Source organism: Rousettus aegyptiacus, unplaced genomic scaffold, assembly GCF_014176215.1.
Source record: "Rousettus aegyptiacus isolate mRouAeg1 unplaced genomic scaffold, mRouAeg1.p scaffold_m13_p_6, whole genome shotgun sequence".
Lineage (NCBI taxonomy): Eukaryota > Metazoa > Chordata > Mammalia > Chiroptera > Pteropodidae > Rousettus > Rousettus aegyptiacus.
Window position 1 is genome coordinate 57,290,921 of NW_023416309.1, and position 24,550 is coordinate 57,315,470.

General features: G+C 55.2%; 1 protein-coding gene across 1 annotated transcript in view; it reads right to left on the bottom strand.

Annotated features, from left to right (window-relative positions):
- Nucleotides 1-18,327, bottom strand: part of CUNH10orf90 (chromosome unknown C10orf90 homolog) — a 56,884-nt gene extending 38,557 nt beyond the window's left edge. Inside the window, exons 1-3 of the mRNA XM_036223326.1 lie at nucleotides 18,270-18,327; nucleotides 17,809-17,900; nucleotides 10,648-11,734 (exon numbers count right to left, since the gene is read on the bottom strand). Coding sequence (XP_036079219.1) covers nucleotides 10,648-11,734; nucleotides 17,809-17,900; nucleotides 18,270-18,327 — 1,237 coding nt within the window. The remainder of the gene's footprint in view (nucleotides 1-10,647; nucleotides 11,735-17,808; nucleotides 17,901-18,269) is intronic.
- Nucleotides 18,328-24,550: the final 6,223 nt, after the last annotated feature.

Below are 24,550 nucleotides of genomic sequence, written 5' to 3' on the forward strand. Positions count from 1 at the left end.
CTATCAAAGTGATCAAAAGAACAAATAGAAAACCCGTATGAGCCAATGTTTAAAAATCCACATTTACTGATCAAAATAAGTGTAAATGGTCTAAATTTTCTAGGAAAATACATAAGAATAACTAATAAAATTTTGTAAGAAAAAAGAACAGGGACTAGTGTCTTGTATTTTCAGACATTAAAGCTTAGTATAAAGATATAATCAAAAGAAAGTGATATTGGTAGGGTATACATAGAAAATACTTTCAACTGAATGAAAATGAGAAAAATACATATTAAGATTCGGAGGAACTTTATATCTTGAAATAACTGTAGGAAAACATTTGATATGAGCCTTTAGTCTAAGTTTCCCTCTTAAGCTAAACAATTAGGAGGAGGAGAGAGCAATTTAGGATGAATTTTATAGACAAAATGAAATAATAAGGCTAAAAGCAGAAATCGATCTAACAGAAAATAAACAGACAATGGAGAAAAATCAATGAAATTAAGCCTCGATCCTTAGGGAAAAAGAATCAATAAAATGGACAGACTTCTAGCCAGACTCCTAAGGTAACAAGAGAAAACACGAATTACCAGTTATCAGGAATAAACGAAGAAGGGTTGTCCCAGATTCTGGGATAATAAGAATACGTTATGAACGACTTTACAGCAGTAATTTCAACACCCTTGGTGAAATGGCAAACTTCTGGGAAGACGCATTACTAAACAGGCTCCAGAATCAGCAGAAGCCCTGACAAGTCATAGAGCAATTAAAGAAATTGCATTCATAATTAAAGCTCTTCTACAAAGAAACCCTTCAGGCCAAGATAACTATACTAGTAATTTCTCCCAAACACTTAGGGAGGAATAATATCAATCTTCCAAAGTCTCTTCCAGAAATAGAGAACACTTCTCAGTATGTTGTATAAAGGTGATTTTTCCTAATACCCAAACCAGAACATGTCAAAAAAGAAAATGACACACTAATATTCCTTAAAAACATAATGAAGAAATATCTCTAAAAATATTAGAAATATCTCTAAAAGCATTAGCAACTAGAATCCATGAATATACTTAAAAAGTATAATGTATCATGACTAACTAGAGTCTAACATAGAAATATGACTTACCTATGAAAATCAATGTTATTTCCCATATTTACAAAATAAAGGGGAAAAATCCTATTATTACCCCAATGGGTACATAAAAAGTATATCATTATTCAACACGCTCAATAAAAGCTTTCATTAAATTAGGACTAGACACAATTAAATGACCTGAATAAAAAATGGACAAAGGATTTGAATAGATGATTCTCCAAAGATGACACACAAGTAGCCGATGGGCACTGTCACTAGGGAGTCACTAGGAAAGCGCATGCCAGAACCACGTGAGATACCCATCAGCAGGGCTACCCTCGGAACATCAGGAAGTGGCACCTGTGAACAGGAAGTGACGCGTGTGAACAGGAAGTGACGCGTGTGAACAGGAAGTGGAGGAACTGGACAGCTTGTGCTTTGCTACGGGGCAGGTAGGATGGCGTGGCTGCTGTCGAAGATGGTGTGGCGGTTCCTCAGCGAGTCAGACGCAGACTCGCCACACGATCCGGCGAGTCCGTTCCTGGCTAGATGCTCCAAAGAATTAAAGGCAGAGACTCGGGCGAATGGTCGCCCACCTCTGTTCACAGCAGCATCGCTCGGCGAGCCCAGTGTCACCGACCGACGGGCAGAGACGAAGCGGGGGCTGTGCGTGCAGAGGAGTAGATCCTGTTCGGCCTGGACAAGGCAGGCAGCGCCGACGCACGCTGCGACATGGACGCGAAGGCATCACGCTCGGGGAAACGGGCCCGGCACGAAAGGCCGCGCGCCGCGTGAGGCCGCCCACACAAGGCGCCGCCGCAGCCGAACTCCCGGAAAGAGCAGCGCGGAGGTTCCGGAGGCTGGGGGCAGGGGAGACGGGCGGGTAGAGTTTAAAAGGCAGCGTCAGTGTTGTGGATGGAAAAAACGGTGTGGAGAGACGGAGTCATTGCCGGAAAAAAAATGTGAATTTACTTAATGCCACAGAACTATCCACGCAAAAATGGGTAAAATGGTGAATTTTATGTTATATATTTTATCAGAATAAAGTAAAAATAAACCTTATTCTGATAAAATATATAACAAATTATTTTGATAAAATAGATAACAAGAATAAATTTATCGGAAAAAATTTATACATCCTATTATGCACATAGAAAATCTTGAGGAATCTACAAACACACTACAATAATTACTATGGGCTTTTAACAAGGCTGCACGATTCAAGGTCATGCCATATAAAGCGATTATCTACGTGTCTATGTGAAAGCAAAGCACGTTGGAAATGAAATGTTTTAAAATCCCTATGGTGCATTTGCGGAGGCACTGAGAATATGAGATGACTAAGGGTACGTTTTTAAAAGCCCATGGACGGTCTCTGAAACGAAACCCCTGAACGTGGCAGAGAGAAGCCAAACGCCTTCGCCTGAGGGGACAAACCCTGCACCACGGAGGCGGAACGTGCCTCGATTTCCACAGATGCTAAAATAGCAGCAGAAAGATTAGCATTTTCCGGGGCCGAGGGAAGAAGCAAGACGGACGGCAAAGGCGCCAGACGCTTTTCCGAGGTGAACGAAATATGAATCTGGGTTTCACTGCGGTGATGGTTATATGGGCATATACATTAAACTCTAATGTAAGTCAATTATAGCTCAGCATAACTGACTAAAAACAAATGACAAAGTGTAGGATCAGACTGAGGGTTTTTTTTTTTTGTACATAAAAACTTAAATCCTAAAAACGTGTGATGGCAGCCGGAGACTCTCACCATCTGAGATACATCCAATGCCAACAGTTCACACTCATCAGAAGCTAAAAGATTTTCCATCTTTCAAACTCACACACAGCAACGGAGTAGCTTTTGTGAGCCCCATAACTTCCAAGTGGCATTAAATTTTCTAGAAGCAAACGACTGCATAAATCAGGGAAATCCTTGGGTAAACACCAATATGACTGGCATTCCCAACCCGTAGAGAAATAATGTATTATCTCATCGACAGTTGGTAGACAACTGGCAAGCCATTTCGGAAAAACACATCCTGGCCTTACACCGTCTGCGGAAATCTATCTGGAGGGCTGGCAGGGTTAAATGAAGGCGCAACGTGGCCCAGAGAAGGCCCATCTCAGCCGGTCAGTGAAAACAGAGAGAGAAGGAAGAAGAAGACAATAATAATATCTGAATGTCAAAAATTACCGCAAACAGACATGATGACTAAATGCCACGTGGTGTCCTGGACAGGATCCTGGAACAGAAAAGGGGCGTCAGTGGGAAGGCCGGCGAAATCTGAATCACGCCTGTAGTTCAGTTCCCAGGACTGTGTCGTTACTGATTTCTGCGTTTAGATCAGTGATTCTCAGCTGTGGGTGATTTTGCTCGCCAGGGAGCGTTTGGCAATGTCTGAAGACGTTTTTGTTTGTAGGACTAGGGAGATGGAGAGGAGCTACTAGCATCTCGTGGGCAGAGGCCAAGGACGCAGCTAAACATCCTACAATACACAGGATGGCCCCCCCGCAACCGAGGATCAGCCAGCCCGAGGCGTCCGCACTGCCAACGCTGAGAAATCCCAGCTTTGGCCAACGTGTGGTCACGGAAGACATTAGCACGAGAAGCCACACACACAGGAACTCGGTACGGTCTTCGTAACTCCGCCATTCACCTCAAAGTCCTTCAAAACCCAAAATTATACAAATCATGATAAGCGACATTGAAAAATAAATACAAAAGGGTATTCTTAACAGCCACAAAATTCAAAAGAAAAAAGATTATTAAAGAAAAATGGCCAAAAGGAAATATAGAGTCAAGTCACCAAAGAAGAAATACACACGTTTAATAAACACGTGAATAAGTTCAACCATCGGGAAACACACACACACACGCAAATCAACATATCGTCAACTCCATTTCTCACTTACCGATGCGACGTGGGGCTTTCGCGATGCCAAGGCCCAGCGCTCGGGCTCGGGGGAGCTGGCGCTTCCGTGTTATCGCGTTAACTTCATTCGACTGTTGTCGAGGGCCACGTGGAAACATGTATTAAAAAGCCTTAAAATTTGCCTATCGTTTGGCCCACAAATTCTAGGGATCTGGCTCAAGGAAATCACAAGACATGCCTACAGCGATTTCTCTACCAGGATATGTTACCAACACACTGCGATAAAATGTAAAAACGGAAACAACCTAACGAGGTTAAAAAGACGTCAGGTAAATGCACGCGGCGGAAGCCTCCGTAGCCAGGACGTGTTACGAGGGGAATGCGCAGGGCAGAGACAGCAACTTCGCGGTTCCCCGTTGAGAGAAAGGAGGCTTTTCCTCCATGTTTTGCATGATCCCGCTTTTGTTAAGGAAAGGGAATAAAGAACGAAGAAAAAGGAAGCGTGCTGCCTGTACGAGAAGATCCCAGCATTATTTGGGAAGCTCTGCCGAGCCATTGGCAAAGATGTTATTTGCAGGGGTCGGGGTTATGGTTGCTGTTCGTTTTCCGCTTTTTTGCTTCCCTACACTTTCATTTTCGCAACGCCCATTTCACTTCTTCGATGCGAGGGGAAACATTCTGAAAGCAGAAGTTGGGACGATGACGCCTACGCCCTTTCTAAGCGGCGTGTTCAGGGGCGACGTCAGGCCCGGAACGGAACCACGGCGCTGTCGGCCATGCTCACGGCAGCCACGGTGGCTTTGGGCTGGGAGTGTCACGACGGGCCTGGCCACAACCGATGACGACATCGGCGCCTCTCTCCCTGCTGTCTGGGTAAGCCGCGTCTCCCTCACGGACAACCCTGTGACGCTCAGTGCCCTGTCCGGCCCAGTGCCCCACACTCTGCTGGCTGGGGTCTCGCGGTCCGCCACACAGCTCCTTGGCCATCCATTCTGAACTCAAGTGGGCCACACGTGTGTTTGTGAGGGTGCGGGACAGGCTGCCACAGTCATCGACCTGTTCACTACAGGCCATCTGATCACAACTACCCACGTCCGGCCCATCGATAAGCCTCTCTCTCTCCTTAACACACAGCCATTCATCTGCTTAACAACCACCCAGGACTCCACAGCACCTCGTTCCGCTGCAAGCCTAGGTCTTCAATTTGGTGTCCTGCCCGAGGAGGGAGACCATGCAGGCTCCGGGGAACGAACTGCACGTCACGGTCAAGATTCTGGGGGGAGAGGACATGCCATCGCCAAGCCTTACTATCAAGAGCTAAGCCAACAGAAGAACCTTTTGCAACATCGTTCATACGTTTTCTGTCTTTCGGCGTTAAATCTGACCCACTGAAGGACAAGAAAACTGTTCCATGACGATACTTGATGATTCTTATTGAGTTCTTAGAGAAAAACAAGATTTTGAGACGTTTTTTCCCCCTCGATTTTAAAACCAAGTGGGGATGCTATAGTTTTTGCTTTACTTTTTGCAACCTACCTCCGGACAGTGAATGTTACATGGCTCCCCACTCTTTCCTAGCCAGAGAGGTTTTCGATATGGCCACAGGGAGAGGTGGTTTGGAAAAAAAGAGGCAGTGAGCTTTTAGGTGACGGTGACATCAGCAAGGCTTTGTTGGGTCATCAGAATGACCTGTCCTCCGCCTGGTGCCCAGGTCCTGACTCTGTGGCTCACGGAGATCAAGGCCAATGACTGAGAGTTGGACCTCGTCCTCAGAGCCAGTGCTATCGAGAAGAAAATGACCCTGATGCCATAGCAAATGCACCCCACTGAAAGGTCACACAAGTCACGGGAGTCGGTATTTGAGAGATGAAGCTGGGCTGAGGCTAGGCGCCGTGGGGTGAGGGCTGCTGGGCAGGGTGGGCCACGATTAGGGGGCTGTAAGGAGGTTTGGGTTCAGGGCAGGCCAGCCGTTCTCAACCGAGAGTGATTCTGTCATATCCCCCTGACCCAGGTAATGCCGAGGGACGTTTGTTTGTCACAAGTGGGAGGGAGGACTATTGGCATCTAGTAAGTAGAGGCTCAAATGCTGTCAAACATTTTACTATGCACAGCAGAGAGATGTCTGGCCCCAAATGTGGGTACTGCCAAGGCCTAGATTGGAGAGGGGGTGGGGCCACTGAGGTGGCTCTGCCCAAGGTCAAGGTGAGAAGCAGGAGCCGTAGAGCCAAACTCTCCCTCACTGGCGATCGAGTAGATGCCAGCTCAGGCCACGGCGAAGCAGCACTTTTCACGTGGAAGTCTGCGGAGATCTGCGAATCGATAGCAAACCTTGGCCAAGCGCGTACAGGAAGGGCCTTCGCCTGGGTTTCTCCTGGAGTCTAACTTGACATTATGTGTCGAGAACATTGGAAAGGCTACTGCTCTCTGATTTAGACATTCCACCTCGAGCGTATTTTTTCAAGAGGAAATAATCCAACTTACAAAAAAGCCTTATACACAGAGTGTTCACGTTAATATTATTTCAAAAAGTGCAAGATGACTAACACCTTTAAGGATCAACCATGAACAAATAGCTAAACTTTGATGTATCCATAAAATACATAATTTCATAGTCAATAAAAGTTAGCTTTGTAAAGTGCTGTTAATATCGGGAAGTATTTATGATACGGTGCTAAGTGGCAGAGACCCAGAGGGAAATTACATCTACAGCTGGATCTCGACTATTTTGAAGAAAAAAATAGACAGGCACAGGAAGAAAAGGGAGGAAAATGGGCTGAAATATTCACAACGATTATTTCAGGACACCGAGCCTCTTCGGCTTTTTATTATTCTCAGTTGCCTATAGTGTATTCATTTGATAATCAGAAAAATAAATCTATTCGGGCACAGAAGTGTCGTGAGGATAGTGAGGGCTCGAAGGAGGGCCGTGGACATGGGAGGGACGGACCGACGGAGGAGACTTGCGCCTTTGCCCGTGACGTGACGTGACGTGACGTGCGGCGAGGGAAAGGGAACCCAGAGTTCAGAGGTGACGGACTCTGAGCCTGGGGTCCGGGAGGCGAGGGGACCGTTACCGAGAGCTGGAGCGACTCTGAGCTGAAAAGGGGCACCCGTGGCCTGGCGGGGCCCTCGGGGGGCCACGGGGACACACCCAGGGGCGTGGGCGCGAGGCCCGGCCGCCCCCGCCCAGCCAGCGGCGCGGCCCGGGGCGCATCTCTGCAGCCTGGTGGTATTTCAGTGTCCCCGCCTGGAAAGTGAAGGAGAACGACGGGCCCGTCCCATGGCCTCCGAGGGAGGAGCAGGTGGGTTAACACCTGAGAAGTGCCTGGGCCAGCAGCGCGGGGCACGCGGCTGGGCTGGGGGCGGACGAGCCCTGAGCTGAGACGCTGCTGCCCCTGGCAGGCCAATCGGCGCCACCATTCCGGGGCCCTTGCCACTTCCTGTGCGCTTCCCCTGGGTGTGCTGGAACATGACTCTAACATCGAACGCCCACTCGAGGAAGAGGGCTCCCCAAACCAGGCCTCCAGCCTGGAACTTTCCCCGGGGCTTTAGGTTCACGGGCGCAACCGCCAGCCCGCCACCCGCCCCTGACGGTCCTGCTGACACCTCGCACGTCACCCGTCCCCAAGGCGCTCGGGGCCTTCTCTGCTGCTCCTCACGTCTTCCCCGTCTGGATTAACACCTTCCCCGCTACCCGAGACGCACGAAGAACTCTTAAAACTCGACGGCCAGAAAACCCTCACCTCGAACGAAAAGCGGGCCAAAGCCCTTCGCGGACGCCTTAGCGAAGAAGGCAGGCGGCGGGCCGACGAGCACGAGTGGAGACTGCGTTGACGCTCCGACACGGCGCTCCGCGGCGAGGCTCGGAGGGAGATGCCGTCTACGGCTGCAGCTCAGCTATGTCAGAGGAAAGACAGACGTGCATAGGACGAGAGTGGAGGAGAACATGCTGTCATACGCACGGCGACGGCTTCGGGGTACGGAGGTTTTTATTCTGCTTTTTATTGTTCTCGGCTGCCTATGAGGTATCCATCTGACAGTCAGGAAAATGTCGCGTCATCGTCTCAGCACGTCGTCAGGGAAATGCAACTAAAAATGACGAGACGGCACGACACGCCTGTTGGAACGGCCGAAACCCGGACGCGGACACCGGGGCCTCGCGCTCCGCCGGCGGGGGCGCGGGATGGGCGGCCGCCCTGGAGGGCCGTCTGGCAAGTCCTTAGCACCACGGCTGATGCGGTCGGGGTCCTGAGAGGGAGTGACGCGCTCGGTGCCCCTCGGGATGACAGACGTACCCCGGCCGCCGGGCGTCCCCCAGAAACACAGCCTCAGTGGTCCGCAGGCATGGCGGCGGCTAGCCAGACGGAGCTGCCCCTCCCGAGGTCACATCCCCTTCCCCAGGGGCATCCGGATTCGGCCCGCAGGCCTCAACCCAGAGTTACCCTGAGGGGCCATCCCAAACACAGAGTTCCCTAAAGCCTCCGTCAGGGCAGCTTTGGAGGGCGACCCTCCCCTCTCCCCTTCCCTTCCCGTGCAAACGTTGTCACCCCACGCCACTCGCCGGTAAACGCCTGTCGCCCTCCATCTCAGAGCTGAGCCCGGAGAACACAGCACGCGGCCCCGGCAAACAGGGTCCGGCCTGACCTGGAGGGTGGACGATTCGGAGTCAGCAAATTGTAGCCCGTCAGACCAACCTGGCCCACTGCCTGTTTTTATAAATAAAGTTTTATTTGAACACAGCCACATTCACCCACTTATGTGTGGTCTGGGGCCGCTTTTATTCTAGAACAGCAGAGGTGAGCAGTTGCTATGGAGACCATCTGGCCTCCAAAACCCTAACTTAGTTATTATGTGGTCCTTTCCAAAAACAAAACAAAACAAACCAATTTGCTGGCTCCAGTTCTGGATCATTAAAGAAAAAAATCGCACGTGTGAAATAAGGGCTCCTCGAGCGTCTCCGGCCCCTCTGGTCAGAGGTGGGGCCGCGGGCGCTAAGCCTCACAGACGCCCCCGGGAGGCGAACACACGTGGCCTGACGTCAGCGGCGTGTGCGCTCTCCTCGTGAGCTGAGCGCGCTCGCTGCTCCTGCGTTACGGTCCGGTGTCGGCACGCTGGTAGCCACGGCGCTCGCCGGCGGCCTGGGAAGGAAACTCCTCTGGGATCCTTCCTCTCCCGTAATTCCCGCCTCTGATCACTAGTGACGCCAAACGCCACTGGAGACTTCCGAGACCAATGCCACCAGAAGCCTGCGCCCTGCCTGGGGCATTCTTAGAGGGTCCACCATAGCACATCGGTCTTCGGGGCAAACAGACGAGGGCAGAAAGTGCACGCGTGGGCCTCTTCTCCGAAAGCACCCGACGGGCAGGCGGCTCCGCTCCATCTGCGTGGACCGTGTGGGAACAGGGGAAAACAAAGGTGGACTTCGTCTGAGGCTGACCTAACTCGCCCTCCTCGCCCGCGAAAGCCGGCTGCACGCGGGAGCGGGCGCTTCACTCTGCACCAGCGGCGGAGGCAAGTCGGGGGTCCTCGCCGCCCGTGTTCCCGTCCTCCGCGGCCAACGCCTGAGTCCCGGCGCCAGGGATGTTTAAAGATCCTTCGGTGAAAGTGCCGTAAATCCGAATTATCATTTCACACCATGAGACGTGGCATGAAGACGAGAATGTGCTTCCACGGGGAGCTTGCAACGATGGCAAACATTTCTGGAACCTTCCTCAACAGGGAAGAGGGAGTGGCTGGCTTCGGCGATTTCTTTAAATGCTAAAATGAGGCCCGTCTTTGCAATACGGACGGCCACTCGCATTTCTGCTTCCCGCGACGCGTCTGAAGGGCTCAGGCCATTCTCCTGCCTGGTCAGTCTAAAAGCCACGTCGAGTGGCCTTCACCATGCTCAGCATTCAGGACATGTGCACTCGTCCAATTAATTACATCCTTTAAAATTTCTACGCATGTTAAGAGCCTTAAAACATTTTATGGTCATTTTTATTAATTAATAAAGCTTTAACGGACAAAAAAATTGCACCATAAAATTGTCATGCATATGCTGCGTTTTCGATTTCACCGCTATTATCTTTAAATACTTCCCCCAAGCAGGTCACTGACTCATCGACCAGGGTGTCTCGCAGAAAGCGAAGCAGAAAACCGGAAGCTCACGCAGAGAACGGAAGAACCCTGGCCTCGGCCACGGCGGGCTCCCCGCCCCGCCGGCGGAAACGGCAGCTGATTATGGCCAGAAAACAACGCAGGAACCGAAAAACTGCTGCCTCTGCCCTGTGACGTGGAGAGTCCCCCGTTTGCCCCATTTTGAAAATGCCCCATAATTACTACACACGCACACACATCCTCACACGCACACACACGCGCCTTCCACAGCACCTCGGGGCGAGCGGCCGCGCTCGGGCACTTCTGGCCGTGCAGACGCTGGGACCCGAGGGACAAGCCCCCGGAGTGGACGACGTTCGTTCTCCTCGGGCCCTTTCCCAGCGACGCCCGCAGAGCCGAGCGCGACTGTGGGCTCTGGCTTCCTGCTCATCGCACGTGCTCTGGGGGCGTCACTGGAAAGTGTCACGAGAAGATGTCCCCCACCCAGACGCCCGTGCTGAGCTCCCAGTGACCAGTTCGGAGCAGCTCTACCGATGACCGCCTCGGAGATCAGTGAGGGGGAGGCAGCTCGCTCCCCGCCGCGGCCGGGCGCCGAGGCCGAGGGCGCGCGCGCTCACCCACCTGCCACGTAACTCCAGCCGGGAATGTGAATGGACAGCTGGCTGGCGTGAAGGCCGGAGCGACCCTCCTTCCCGCTCCTCGCAGCGGCCTGGCGGGTCCCCACGTCTGCGGATTCCGGATTTTCCAACAGAGGGGAGCCACCCCAGGGACACGTGCTGGTCCCCAAATGCACCTGTGCCAACGAGGGGTGTCGCTTCAGGAAGCTCGCCCGCACGGCCGGCTTCCGGCGGGGGCCCAGGAGGCTGCGGCTCGCCCCCGGGAGCTCCTGCCTCGGGTCTCCGCGCCCGGGCCCTCCGCCCGCGGCCGGGCCGCCTGCTCCACCTGCTGGCCGGCCATGCGAACTGCAGCTCAGGTGGAGAGACAGCACGGACCTGTGCACGCTGGGGCCGGCCAGCGGGGGGCGCTCGATGGGGACGGAGAGGGACCTGTCCAGGTAGTAGATGGAGTTCGGGCACTGCTGGGACACCCGGAGGTGCACACAGGAGCTGAAGAGCAGCGGGCCCTTTCCCGGCCGCGTGGTGCCGGGGGCAAACCCGTTCCCTCCGCCGTCCGCCTGGGTGACCCAGCACTCGCCCTCACGCAGCCGAGCGTGGGCCTCTGGGAGCGCCAGTCTCATCACGGAGCTGTTTCTGGATAATTCCGTGCAGGTGAGAGGTCCCGTGTGGCGACAAGGGTCGGCGCCAGTGGCCAGAGCGGAAGGCGCCTCGAGCAGAGTGTCCTGGGCCTGGCACTTGGTGTAGAGCGAGGCCCCTGCGGCCCCCCACACCAGGGTGCGGGCCGGGGGGCCCAGGCGCCTGGCTGTGATGGTGATGGATGCGAACCCCTTTGGGGGGCCGCTGCAGGGCTCCTCCTTGGGGGGCAGCTCGGTCTCAGGTCCTTGCATTGCCGCCGGTGCCTGAATTTCTAATCTGCCGGGAAGGAGCGCGAAGGCCCTGTTCACGGAGACTCCGCCGGGGTGAGCCAGAGTTGGCCTCGTGGGGCATGCGTGAGGCAGGGCAGCCGCGTGTGCCTCTGACTTACGCTCATCGATCAGCTGCGAGATGACTATGGATGAAATCATCTTCGTGTTTTGTGGTGCCAGAGACTCCTGCGAACAGAAAAAGACGGCAATTATTCGAGCAGTCCGCTGCGGCGCAGGCGATGAGCTCTTTCCAGGGCCAGCAGGGTGCTGAACCCAGCTCTCCGGTCCCAGGCCTGCACCACGCTCCTGAGCCCGCCTCTGAGCTTTCCTTCCGAAGGGCAGGACCCCCAGACCTGTCTGTGAACCGATCGTACCTCCCAAAAACACCCCTGGGGCTGGGAGATGGTTTCCCTTCGACAGGTGTCTAGTCCCGATCTATTCAACAGCGTTTGTGTGGCGGGGACCATCGCATTTCAATAATCACCTCCGGCAGGCCCAGCGGCACCTGATACCAGCCCCTCGCCCCAGGGGAGGGGAGACAAAGTTCTGGGGGACGGCTGGGCTGGGGGCCACTGGTTTGTGTGGAGATGAGTCCGCTCTCCTCCATAGAAACAGCGGACGTATGGGGGACTCCAGCTCCCCAGTGGGAACCCCCACCTCTGCGGGTCTAGACTGGGATCCGGTCGCTCCCCACATCAGCCCTCACGGGGTCAAGTCCCAGAGAGAGGAACGATGGCAGTCAAACCCTCAAGGTTGATGACCGCCCAGGATGCCACGTGACCATAATACCTCGTCGGAACGGAGTGGGGTGGGGGTTAGGACCAAGAGCGATGTGGTTTCGCCGCGTCTCAACGCGCCGCTGCCTAGAATGGGTTTCTGTCCACACGATGCCCGAGGCATCTCACGCTCCCTCCCCGGCCCGGCGCGTCCCGAACAAGGGCCGTGGTGTTTCAGAGAGCACCCGCCGAGGCGGAGACCGGGAGGAAGAACCCTCCCGTCCCTGTTTCGTTTTCATCGCGCGCGCACGCGCGCGGAGCCCTCCAGAGAGCCTGGGGATGCGCGCAGGGTCCCGGCCCCTTTACGACGTTCATTGTTCTAGTGCTTAAAATAAGCCCCTCACGCAACTGCACAGGACTCGAAATAACACCGGCCACTACCCAAGCCCCGCCGCCCGCCAGTCTTGGCCTTGGAGGCTGCAGGGGAGCCGCCAGGAGTGTCACAGAGGCGGGGTAGGCAATCCCTCACATTTTAGTTAAATTTAGTCCTGATAAGCGCTGTTCCTGTACACCCTACAAAGTGCATAACCACACGCAGGAGGGCCTGGTTTTAAAATGCAGACTTCTGGACCCCTTCCTCCCTAGACTTAGGATGAATCAGGATGTGTGGTGATAAGGCCTGAGGCTAGCATGGTTAACCAGCTGCTGCTCAGATAAGGGGAAGGGATGGGCTAGGACTTGGACCTCCTGGAGTCTGTCCTGAGCCCGCTTCCCAGACTGGCCCCCGGACCCTGGAGCAGCCTTGTTCCCACAGCTGTAGAGCAAGAAGGCGGCGAAGTGAGTCCCATGGCGATGTGAGGCTTCCTCGTATGCTGGCCTCCAACACCGAGTGGGTACCCGACTCCTAGGGGTCAGGATCTCACAAGAGCCTCGGCCCTGGGACAAACGGCAGTCACCAGAAACAAGGGGTGAGTCCCTAGGAGTGAGGGAATGTCATCTCGGCCTGGAACAAGGACAGAAAAGCCGCTGACTGTGACAGTGTGGACCTAGCTCCACGCCTGGAAGGAGACAGGGAGCCGCCCCAGGAGCCCCCGCCAGGAGTCCAGGGCTTCGTGCACCAGTGGGGGATCTGGCAGCTACCCGCTGTGGGCGCCACCGTGACCGCAGGAGGGCTTAGAGACCTGGAGGGACAGGCTGAAGACTCGACCCCCATTTCTCACTCCGGGCCCAGCAGGTGCGGCTGCGACATGGATCCCGTCAGGTGCAAATGGGGGAGGCAGGAGCAGTGGAGAATGGCGTTGACTTTGAACTTCTGAAGCTTCAAAATCACCGAGCCTGTTGGGGTGACAGTGGCCTGGGGGACAGACGCCGGTGGAAGCCCGGTTCCAAAGGAAAGCCGGTTTTCCTTTTCTACCTCACAGGGAAGTTTTGGAGATCAAACAAGATGTTGGATGTGAAAGTCCCTTTCAAATCGAACACGTAATACAACTCCAGGGTCTGACTTTTCCATGATTCAGCAGAAATCGGCGCTATCTGATATAGCCAAACCCACGGAGGAATGAAGGCGTATTGATATCGAAGGTGTACCGCATGTCGGAGGAAGGGATAATGAATGCGCCTGAGTTGATCTGACTTGTCTAAGTGGACGGAACCCACTGCGCATCCCATATATTAAAATTTTGCTGCTGCGAATGTAGAACGAATGTCATCTTTTCAGAACAGAACTCTGTCACCTAACAGAGTCATGGCCAAAACATTCGTTCATTCCCTCGTCAGACAAATATTTCTTCAGCACCCACTGGGTGCCAGCCTCTGGCCCCGGGGAGCTAGGGGACGGAAGACGACGCCGAGGAGGTGATCGGAAAACCAGGACGGGGTTGTTAGGTTCCCTCCTCCTGTTTCCTCGGGGGTTTGGACTCAGCTTCGAATAAACCCCCGACCACCAACCAGAGAAACTGAAGAGGAAACACTGCTTTTTTGCTGTTTAACGCATGTCACACCCTTGCCTGGGAGGCTCTACTCACCACATCCTATTTCCTCGTCGAGACCCATTAAACGATTAAAATGAGGTCCGACCTTTGAAAACTCAGTTGTCGCTTGGCCAGGGCTGCCGTGACAGAAGAGCCGCGGTCTAGGGGGCTCGAGCAGTGGGGGTGTCGACGGCGCTCGCGCCTCCGCGGCCCCCTTCCCTGGGCGTGGAGACGGCCGTCGCCCCCCATGTCCTCGCCCGCTTCTCCTCCTGTCGCCGTCCCGAACTCTTCTTATACAGACACCGGTCCTGTGGGGTCAGGGCCCTGTGGGGTCAGGGCCCATGCCAGTGACCTCACTTAACCTTCGCTGCCTCTTTCGAGACCCCCGTCTCCGAATGCACTCACATTCGGGGGTCCTGGGAGGTTAGGACTTTGACATCTGAGTTGGGGGGTGGGGGGGAGACACAGTTCAGCCTGTAACAGACTCCAGCACGTCCCTTTGTGTCAAGTTCTTCTGCTGGGGCTGGGAACGCAAGACGGAGGTGAGACGGAGGAGCCGGGTGACGCCCCGACGCCGCCTGAAACGGCCATCACGCCGCCCACGTCGAACGTCCTCCCCAGTCGGGCCATTTCGGGGAGTCTCCATCTGCTCTTTATCCTGGGTTAACTGAACATGCTTTGAAAAAAAAATATATATCCTTTATCTAAAATAAAATTAACTGATGTAAGATTTGGTTTGAAAGGAAAAAAAGCGATCTTGTATTTAAAGCAGAACGTTCAAGGTCAGAGGGAGGTCAAAGGGACCGTGGGATGTTCCGACTCGCCTCGGCGGTCAACCGCCCCGCCGGCAGCTCTCAACACTCACGTTGGTACGTTTTCTTTACATGCTGTTCAAGATATTGATTTCTTTCAAACGTTTCAGACATGATTTCGTAATGCTGGTAACTGCCCCCGCAGTTTTAAACGTTTTATTGACTGTTTTTAACGTTATATTTATGCCTTAAGGCCTGTTGCCAAGAAGGACATCATTTCATAAATCAAAGTAGGGGAGAGAGAAGCTGCTGTCGCTCAGAGACTTCAGGCCCTGAACCCCCGGCGTGAGGACCTTCTGTTCCCATGGCAATTTATTTCTCCAAAGGACGAGCATCCAATCCAAGCGATAGCTTTGCAATGTATAATTTTCTCCATCAGGCGATTCCTTTCCTTTTCATACCCGCTCTGCGGCTCACACTATCTTTGCTGGATGGGCCCTTGGGCCCCGTCTCCCCACAGATTCACCCTACATTTCCCTACCCGTTAGTGGTGATCACGCTTACTCCCCTCAGCACCCCTATGCAGGGGAAACGCAGGAGCGCTTCACCCCGACTCTGGGAACCTTCTCCACGGCATGAGTTCACTGTCATTTGTAGCAACAGGAAAAGATGGTCATAAGACAAGTGGAAAAATTGGAGCTTCTCTCCCTCTTCACCCTGAAACGTTTGTCTTTCCGTGCGTTTACTCGAGTATAATGTACAATGGTGACAAGCTGGTAAGAATCAAAATGTTTTCTTGAAGAGGGACTGGCCAAGTAAATCATGGCACAACAGCGTCATATTCTGCAGAAGTTACAAATAAAGGTCACAAAGAATTTAAATGGCATGGGACCGTGCCTATGACAGAACATTATGTAATAAAAAGAGGGCTATAAAAGTTGATATATGTTATAGTCATATGCGAAAAAAAATTAATACATGAAAAAAATAAGGGAAATATTTTCTTATTTATATATTTCTACATTTTCCTGTGTCTGCATGCAGTTGCCATCACTTTTTTATAAGGAAAATTTAAACATCGCTTTTTTTTTTAAAAGAAGAAAATTCGGTTCCATATTTCATTCCTTTTAAATAACCACTTGGCTGCAGAAGCGCCTGCGTATCATTTCTACGGCTTCGACGGAGTTTGAAAGGAGCAGGGACCAATGTCACACGGGCCCTGGAGCAGACGCGGGATTCACGGCGGTCACAGAGGAAGGGCTTGGAGGGCGGCCTTCGACACACATGTGAGAACAGGCTGCACCAGCTCAGAGCAAGGAGGGAAATTTGAAAGTCACGCTGCCGATCCGATCGACGTAGATGATCCGGGCCGTCCCGAAGCAGCTGTGTGGAAGGTGTGATTTCTGGGAGTCACTCGACTGAGTCCCAGGTAATAACCGAGTGTGAATGCGCGCGCGCGCGCGTGTGTGTGTGTGTGTTACAGAGACCCAAACACGTGCCCCCCCCCCAATCTAGATCATTAATGACCAAACTGGTTGATTTTAACATGGACAGGAATAGACTGCGACTTGCCTGCCCGCTGGGAAAAGCAGGTAAGAAGGAGCCTCTGCCGGTATCTTTCTTAACAAGAGTGGCCACTGCCCTGGGCATTGACCCCTTCTCGACTGGGCAGCCGTCTCCTCCCAGAGAAGGCTCTCCACGACCCCATTCCGGGGTGCCTGCTCCCGCTCTCAGGGGCGAGCTCGGTGCTTCCACGTGGAAAGGTTTCTAAACATTGACAACATCTCAGGACCCAGAATGGCATGCTTTCTCCATCAGGTGGGGTTTCAGGCTCGAGGGCCTGGAGGGAATTGTCGGGTTTTATTAAATGCGGAGCTAAATCAAAGGATAATACCTAAGACAAGCATTTGGTGGGGGGAGAGTATGTTTTACAGATACTCTTGCTACCTTAATCCTTTATGAGAGATCAATTCTTATAATTCCCTCGTTCTCAGGACTTACAAAAGTTGGCAGCAGAACACCCATTTATGAAAGATGACATGTCTTGTGAACAGCGGCGCCTCTGACAGCTCTTTCGGGCAGGAGAGCCCACGTTTTAAGGTCTATTAACTGGAATAAGCCTCTTCCCTGCCGACCCTTTAGAGCCAGGTGAGAACAGCAGTCCTGGAGGCACACAGTTTAGGAGCTGTGAGATTTGGGGCACGTCACCTCCTGAAGGTACGAGAGCCTTAGCTGTCACATCTGCCCAATCAGGACGACAACACCGCCTCCCTCCTAGGGTCGTGGAAAGGATGCAGAGTCAACAAGACGGAGCCTGACACATGACACACTGGCCGTTCTGAGCACTGCACACAGAGCTCTTTGTTCTCTAGCATCGGGAACAATTGATTCTACAAATACGACCTTTAAATTTCTTTCCGATGTGAGACCCCTGATAGATACCTTTTGCTGTTATGACCACCTGTCCTAGCTGTTAGATGTTAGATGACCTCTTCTCCGTCTTTGAAATGCTATATGGCATTCTTCTCTCTTTCCAGCAGATTAATTTTGGTCGAAAATTGAGATTCAATCACTACAGTCTCCTCTGACACTGCAAATTTGCAAACTGTTGGTGAGGCTCATGAAAGGATAATTGAATGAATATACACCGCGCGCTTTAACGTAACACATCTGAGTCATCGATGCTTAGATTTTTCTGCCACGTTAATTCAATTTTCGACCAAGCAAAATAAAATGCGAACACATGCTAAGTAGGTCAGTGATCACGTTTTATAGTTGGCTGCACGGTGCTGACTATTCTGGAAGTTAGAGACATCTGGTACCTTGGTGAAGTCAGATTTCTTCTCCGTAACATCACACTGGAGGTTTTTAAGGGCGACCGGCTCGTTCGTGCTGTACTGGTAGTCCCGTAATCCTAGGCAAAGAAGACGTTGCTACATTTTAGTGTATAAAAAGATACAACAGAGTACATGACTTTCCTATGAAACTTGATGTCACCTACTCAGGTGTTAAACCAGCCAACAGCGACTCCAGTACATCCTGACCCGCTCACCCCTCCCTCCGCCGTCTGTCTAAGGTCTCTGAGTTATTATGTGGTTTGTGAGGCTGCGAGACTTCTTCCTCGTCGTTATGTTCCTAGACTCAGTGACAACTGGACGGGCTCGGCCCGCTCACGTTCATCCGCGTCCCGAGTTTCTGCCCAGCTGCGGAGAGAATCGCATCCCCACGGCGTTAGGAAAGGCTGGCGAGCGAGGCCAGGCTGCACCCGGCCTCTCGACCCCACCATTCTCGAAGGAGTAAAGAGCGACTCGGGCACCGACGTTGAACGTGGTTTGCGGCATCCGAGGATCACGGCCTGAGAGGAAAGGAGAGGTCGCGGACAGCCCTCCGCACCGCCCCGCAGGGACGGCTGAGTGTCGTCGGGGCCACGTGCACACGGCAGAGGACCAACTCCTGGAGGAACGGGGCTGCAGCCCTGGCCGCACCGACCGGCTTGACGACAAGGGACGAGCCTCGGAACTGCTCCGTGGCGTTGCCTCAGCCACACGTCCTCCCCACAGCCCCCCCGAGAGCACCCCAGAAGCGGAAGTGCTCGGAACAGCGGCCTCGGCAGAATTATGACCCCTGCCCGGCTGTCTCGGCGCTAATGCGGGGACATGAATCAAACACGGGGAGGTGGAATGAAAGACGGGAGTCGGGGTGGCCCCGTCTGCCAGCCCAGGGGGACGACTCTGCCTCCACGATGCAGATATCCTGGGGGAAATGCTTTTCCAAGAGTCTGCGAAGAACGGTTCTCCTACCGCTGACACGGGCCATGAGAAAGGAAGGGGTGAGAGCAAGCAGTTCTCGAAATGTTTTTGATCTCGACACAATGTAAAGCATTTTATGGGACGTGTGACACAGTGGCTCCCAGTGCAGCAGATTTGCAGAGGGGCCCAGACGCGGCTCGCGGGACGTTCGCAGGCCGCCACCGGCCCCTCCGCGGCCTGTCAGAGTCGTGGCTCGTGCACAGGCAACGACAGAGCCCAGTCAGCTCCGGCCCGGGCAGCTCCGGCCGGGGCAGGCGGCGGTGCGCCCGCCTGTGCCTGTCACTGAGTGACAGGTGCACTCACTCGAGGCGACGCGCACAGATTACTTTCTGAGAAACGCGAATGTGAGACCCGGAAGGTCGCGTGGATTCCCGTGCCGAGTGGACGCACGGCGATGGTCTGACATGGCTGATCGAGATGGAAGATGGCTGGCCCCGGCCCTGAGGCATGGCGCCGAGGACGGGACCGGGCACAGGCCGTGGGGCCGGCGGGCCTGGCTCTGCCGCCCAGCTCCGCCCCACGCTCGCCCACACAAGGCGGACGGAGCCACGGCCCGCCCGGCCCCGCCGTCGGTTCACGGAGGGTGAGTGAGGTACCTGAGCAGGACCGAGGCCGCCCCACCCCTGGGCCCCAGCCGCCCAGGCCACCAGCGCCACGGCACCAGAGTCCTGGATCTCTCGCTCCGTGCATGGCTTCGGGCAAATTACTCAGCATCCGCGGTTTCTCGCTGTGGAACAGACGAAAACAGTGGCTGCTTCTCCAAAAGACCAGGAAACCTGCTGGCCCTCGGCACGATGCCGGAACAGAGCGTGCGGTGGCCGTCGGCCACCGGGAGCGCCGTCCCCCCGGCGGGGAGGAGGGTGACCGCCACGCCAGCAGGCGGGGGCTGAGCACGAGCGCCCTAGGGCCGCTGCGACCCGCGGCCACCAGCTCGGTGCTTTGAGCAACACGACGTACCGTCTTACACTGTGGAGGTCGGAGGCCCAACGCGGGTCCCGCGGGGCTAGCGCCAGGGTGTGGGGTGGAGTCCGCGTCCTCGCCTTCCCCAGCTTTTAGAGGCGCCCGCGCTCCTTGGCCCGTGGCCCCGCGTCACCCCAACCTCTGCTTCCGTCGTCTCGTCCCCTGATCTCTGACTCCCTATCTCCCCTTCTGTAAAGGACCCCAGAGATCAGATTGAGCCCCCCAGATCATCCAGGATAATCTCCCCGTGCCAGGGTTCTTCCCTCAATCCCGTTTTCTAAGCCGCGTCTGCCGCGTAAGGCCACACGTCCGCAGGTTCTGGGGATTCGAACGGGGGGGACGCATTTGGGGGACCATTTATTGCATCCGTAACAAGCTGGCTGTGGAGGCAGCAGCAGATGCATCGGACGGAATGTAGGGCCTTTAAGATAATGGATATAAAGTCTATTTAGCAACACGAGAAAGGAGGCAAAAACTCACGAACCGCACAATTGCAACATTACAAAAAGTTTTTCAAACACATGAGGGAGTTCGCAAAACCAGGGAAGCTGTAACTTAGAGCTGCAAGTCCGTTTTTCAGTGAAACCGAAGCAGGAGTTAAGCCACACGTGAAGTGCCTGATCCACTAATGGCCCCCGCGACATCGAGAGGTGGATTCCCCGCGGGGTTAGAAAGTGTCTTTGGGGAAGGAAAGACCCTGATGCGAGCCCATCTCTGCCACTAACCCTGGGGGCGATTTAAGCAATTTGGGCAGGTTACTTAAGTTGCCAGTCGTCCGTTCCAGTGTGTCAAACCTCAGAGCCGCCTCCGAGGAAGGTTACGAGGAAGGACGAGATGACGGACATCGAGAATTCGGCACGGTGCCTGGACGAGATGACGGACGTCGAGGATTCGGCACGGTGCCTGGACGAGATGACGGATGTCGAGGATTCGGCACGGTGCCTGGACGAGATGACGGACGCCGAGGATTCGGCACGGTGCCTGGACGAGATGACGGACGTCGAGGATTCGGCACGGTGCCTGGACGAGATGACGGACATCGAGAATTCGGCACGGTGCCTGGACGAGATGACGGACGTCGAGGATTCGGCACGGTGCCTGCCACGCGGTGAGGACACAAGCCTCACCCCTTCCCACCGACTGCGCGCTGCCGCCACCGACAGAGGCCGCCGGCGTCGGGTAACTGCTCCCCACCGCTGGCATCCCTGAGCTAGGCACACCTGCTGGGCACTGGGGGCAGTTAGCAAGGACGAGGCAGGCGGGCGGCATTTTCCAGCCGCTGGGGCGCATCAGCTTCACGGGAAGGGGGGGCTGTCCTCCCGTACAGAAAAAGGCGAAGACCAGGACAGACCGGATTGGTAGGAGAGGTCGCAGCGCGAGGTCGGGGGTGGGGGGGCGTCTGCCCCAGCTCTCGCAGGGGCTGCCCCTGCTGCCCTCCGCCCCTCCTCCGCTCCCCTCGCTAGGGCTCCGCCTTCAAATCGCCCGGCCCCTGCCCGACCCTGCAAAATCTGATGGGGACTCTGACCACCATCTTTTCACTGGGGCACGTTCCCTCTGCATCGAGAAAGTGTCCTGCCTGAAAGGCAACTGGCAGAGGTGGGCAGGCCCTGCCCACCTGCGGCACACATGCTGGACGGGGCTTCGTCGCAGGACCCGGCGGCCCCGGTCCAAATCCTAGCCGTGTGGCTTTGCGGGGTCTGCGCACCCTCGTTGGTATCGGTCTCCCCATCAGGCTCCCCTGGTTCCCTCACGGCTCTCGACCCTCTCCGGACGAGTGCCCGCTCCTGGCGCGCTCCCCGAATCCCTGCCTCAGGCTCCACTTCATGGAATCCCGGCCTGAGACAGGGTCGCAGTGCTGTTCAAGGGTTGGGGGCCCTGGACCCACAGCCTCGGCATCCTGGGGGCACTTGTTAGAAATGTACATTCTCGGGTCCCGTCAACCGAACCAGAAACTCAGGTGGGCACAGCCATCCGTGCATTACCGAGGCGGCTAGGACCCCCGACACAGGTCAAGCCCCTGAGCACTGTCAGGACAAACAAGCTCCCCCACAGGTGGTGAGTTTGAGACCCTATAGAGACCCGCGAGGCTTTTGATTAAAAACCATGCCATAGCTTTTAGGAAGCCACACCTAGAGGATCTAAACGGTGCTTTTAGCCAACGGCTTCGGTTAGAACGAAGTCGTCACGTCGTGAATGCCAGCATTCTGACTCTCATTCTGAAACAAGTTAAAAATCAGCCCAGTTAACCCCCAGTCGTCACTGGTTACGAACTGGCCTGGCTGTGTGTCCTCAGCCCCCCGTCTCAAGAGGCAGTTTCTCTCCTGAGACAGTTGGAAGAACTGAACATGCTTCTGTGTCCATCGGCCTGAGTCACCTGTCCGAAGCCGCCCCACGCCCCTGCCCAGAGGCCACGAGCATCGTAAGCGGCGTGAACCAAACACATTACGAGGCCCTGAGCCAGGCGCTTCTGAAATCCAGGTTGCATCCCTGGAGGAAGCTTCGCTTCACTGACAGAATCCAACGGAGCGAGAACGCACTTGAGGCTCAGCGTGCTGGAGGCCCGGGGCTGCGGGGCGAAGGCGGGTGAGGGGCTCCCCCTTCCCCGACTCCAGCGGGAGTCCCAGTGTGGACATCCCCAGCCTCAGCAGGCCACAGGGAGGGCCCTGCCAGCCAAGGGACCCGGGAAACTTTGGGGAAGGGGACACTTGAAATGGCCTTGAGAATGGGGTGGATTTGGACAAGAGTGGAAGGGGCGGGGGTGGCGGGAGGCAGCTGAGCACAGGTAGAAGGGGAGGTAGAGTGGGAAAGCAGAGGAACCCGGTGCATTTGGAGAAGAGCAGGCGGCATGTCGGCGAAGCACAGGACACAGGCGCAGAATCACGCAGGTCCCCGGGGCACCCAACGCCGGCCGAGTCGTGTCCACAAAGGCAGCGGACGGATGACATCACGCACCGCCTAATGAGCCCATCCATCAGGCGGCGCGCGGACGGACGCCCGGCCCTCGGCTTGCTTTCACGTCGTTATCACCCCTGCTGAGACCGGGGACCGGGGACGAGGTGGCTGTTCGGGTCCGCCTCCCGGGCTGTAAAAGCCTCCCCTCCTCTCGGGCCTGAGGCTTACCCTGAATTCCCGCCACACCTTCAGCACCGCCCCCCGAAACAGACATTTCTCCGAGAGGATCACTTTCCAGGTTTAAACTAAACACCTGCAGGAGCCCTCGCGTCAGCTGGCCGGCGTTCTGGAAGACGCCTCCGCGCGTGGCTCTGGAAGACGGTCTCCTTCTGTCCCCCTCCCTCCTGGCTACTGTGTCCTCCTCTCCTTGACCCCCGCCCTCCCCCTGGGCCCTCTTACACGACACGCCTCAGCTCCTCCGTGAACCGACGCCAAGGACGGACTCGGCTGTCGCCCACAGGCTCCCGCGCTCCGGACCCCCGTTTCTAAGCCACCGCCGACCCGGCGTTTTCAAAATCGAACCTGCCAACTCCCCCTAAGCTGCCTCCCCGCCCACCAACCCAGCCCATGTCCCTTATCACGGCGAGTGCCCCAAACCCTCCCACCAACCCCAACGGAAATCGAGGTGCCCCCGTCCACACCCGCCCCTTCCTTCGCCTCCGACGTCCCCCGGAAAGCAAGGCCGTTTGTCCTGGTGAGAGGCTCTGCTCCGTGCATCCGCTTGATCTTCCCCTCGCTGCCTGGTCTGAGCAAGTGCACAGTCCAGACGGCGACCCCGCCAGCCCAGTGTCCTGTCAGGGGCCCCCCAAACCCCCCGACATCTCCAGCTTGTGACCGTGTGGGTCACGTGCTCATCGGAAAAGTCTCACGAAAGGGATGCGTGCCGCCCCTCCCCCCACCACCCCGGAACTGGGTCTCAGAAACACAAGTGAAAATCTGAGTGCACTTCGGGGCTCCTGGGCCCTGGGAGACCAGAACAGGAAGCTGTAAAATAAGGCTACTTCCGCGTCCCTGTGTCCTTGACCGGGGGCGCCAGCTCCCCGACTTTCCTGCCGGGCCGACTCCTCACCCTCCGGAGCAGCTCAAGTCCCCCTCCTCTTAGGAGCTGCCCCCCACCCCCGCCCCGCTGGCCCGGTGACTGGTGCTGGGGCCTCTTGTCCCTTCCTGCAGTGGCCATAACAAATTGCCACACTTGAGGTGGCTTAAAGCACCAGGCATTTATTCTCTCGCTTTTCTGGAAGCCAGAAACCTGAAGTCGAGAGAGGGCAGGACCACGCCGCCTCTGAGACACCCGGGGACCGGCCCTCCGTACCTGTGTCCCTTGGCTTAGGGGCACCACCGCCCGATCCCTGCCTCCGTCCTCCCACGGCCATCGTCTCTGTGTCTTTCCCACGTCCCCAGATTTCTCTCTCTATATAAGAATATCAGACACTGGGCCTAAGGCCCAGCCCAACCCAGGAGGACCTCACCTGGACCGTATCTGCGGGTTAGGACTCAACGTATCTTTTAGGGGAACACAATTCGACCCACTACAGTGTCCCCCGGCAGACTGTCACGATCACGCATCATTACTACACTGTCCTGTAATTATCCGCTTGTGAGTCAGTCCCCTCCCTCCCCAAGGCCACCGAGGTCTTTCAATGTCCTAGTCATCTGGCCCGCCTCGTGCCCAACCGAGTGCCCAGCTTACTGGGGACGCTCACTGTCGACGGAACAAAAACACTGTATTTTTATAAGTAATTACATCTGGGGGGAAAAAAACACGACATACCTTCCTCGGACAGTTTGGTCAGACCCCACTGGCATTTCAGAAACATTTTACCTGGTTTCAAAGGTCTTTTAA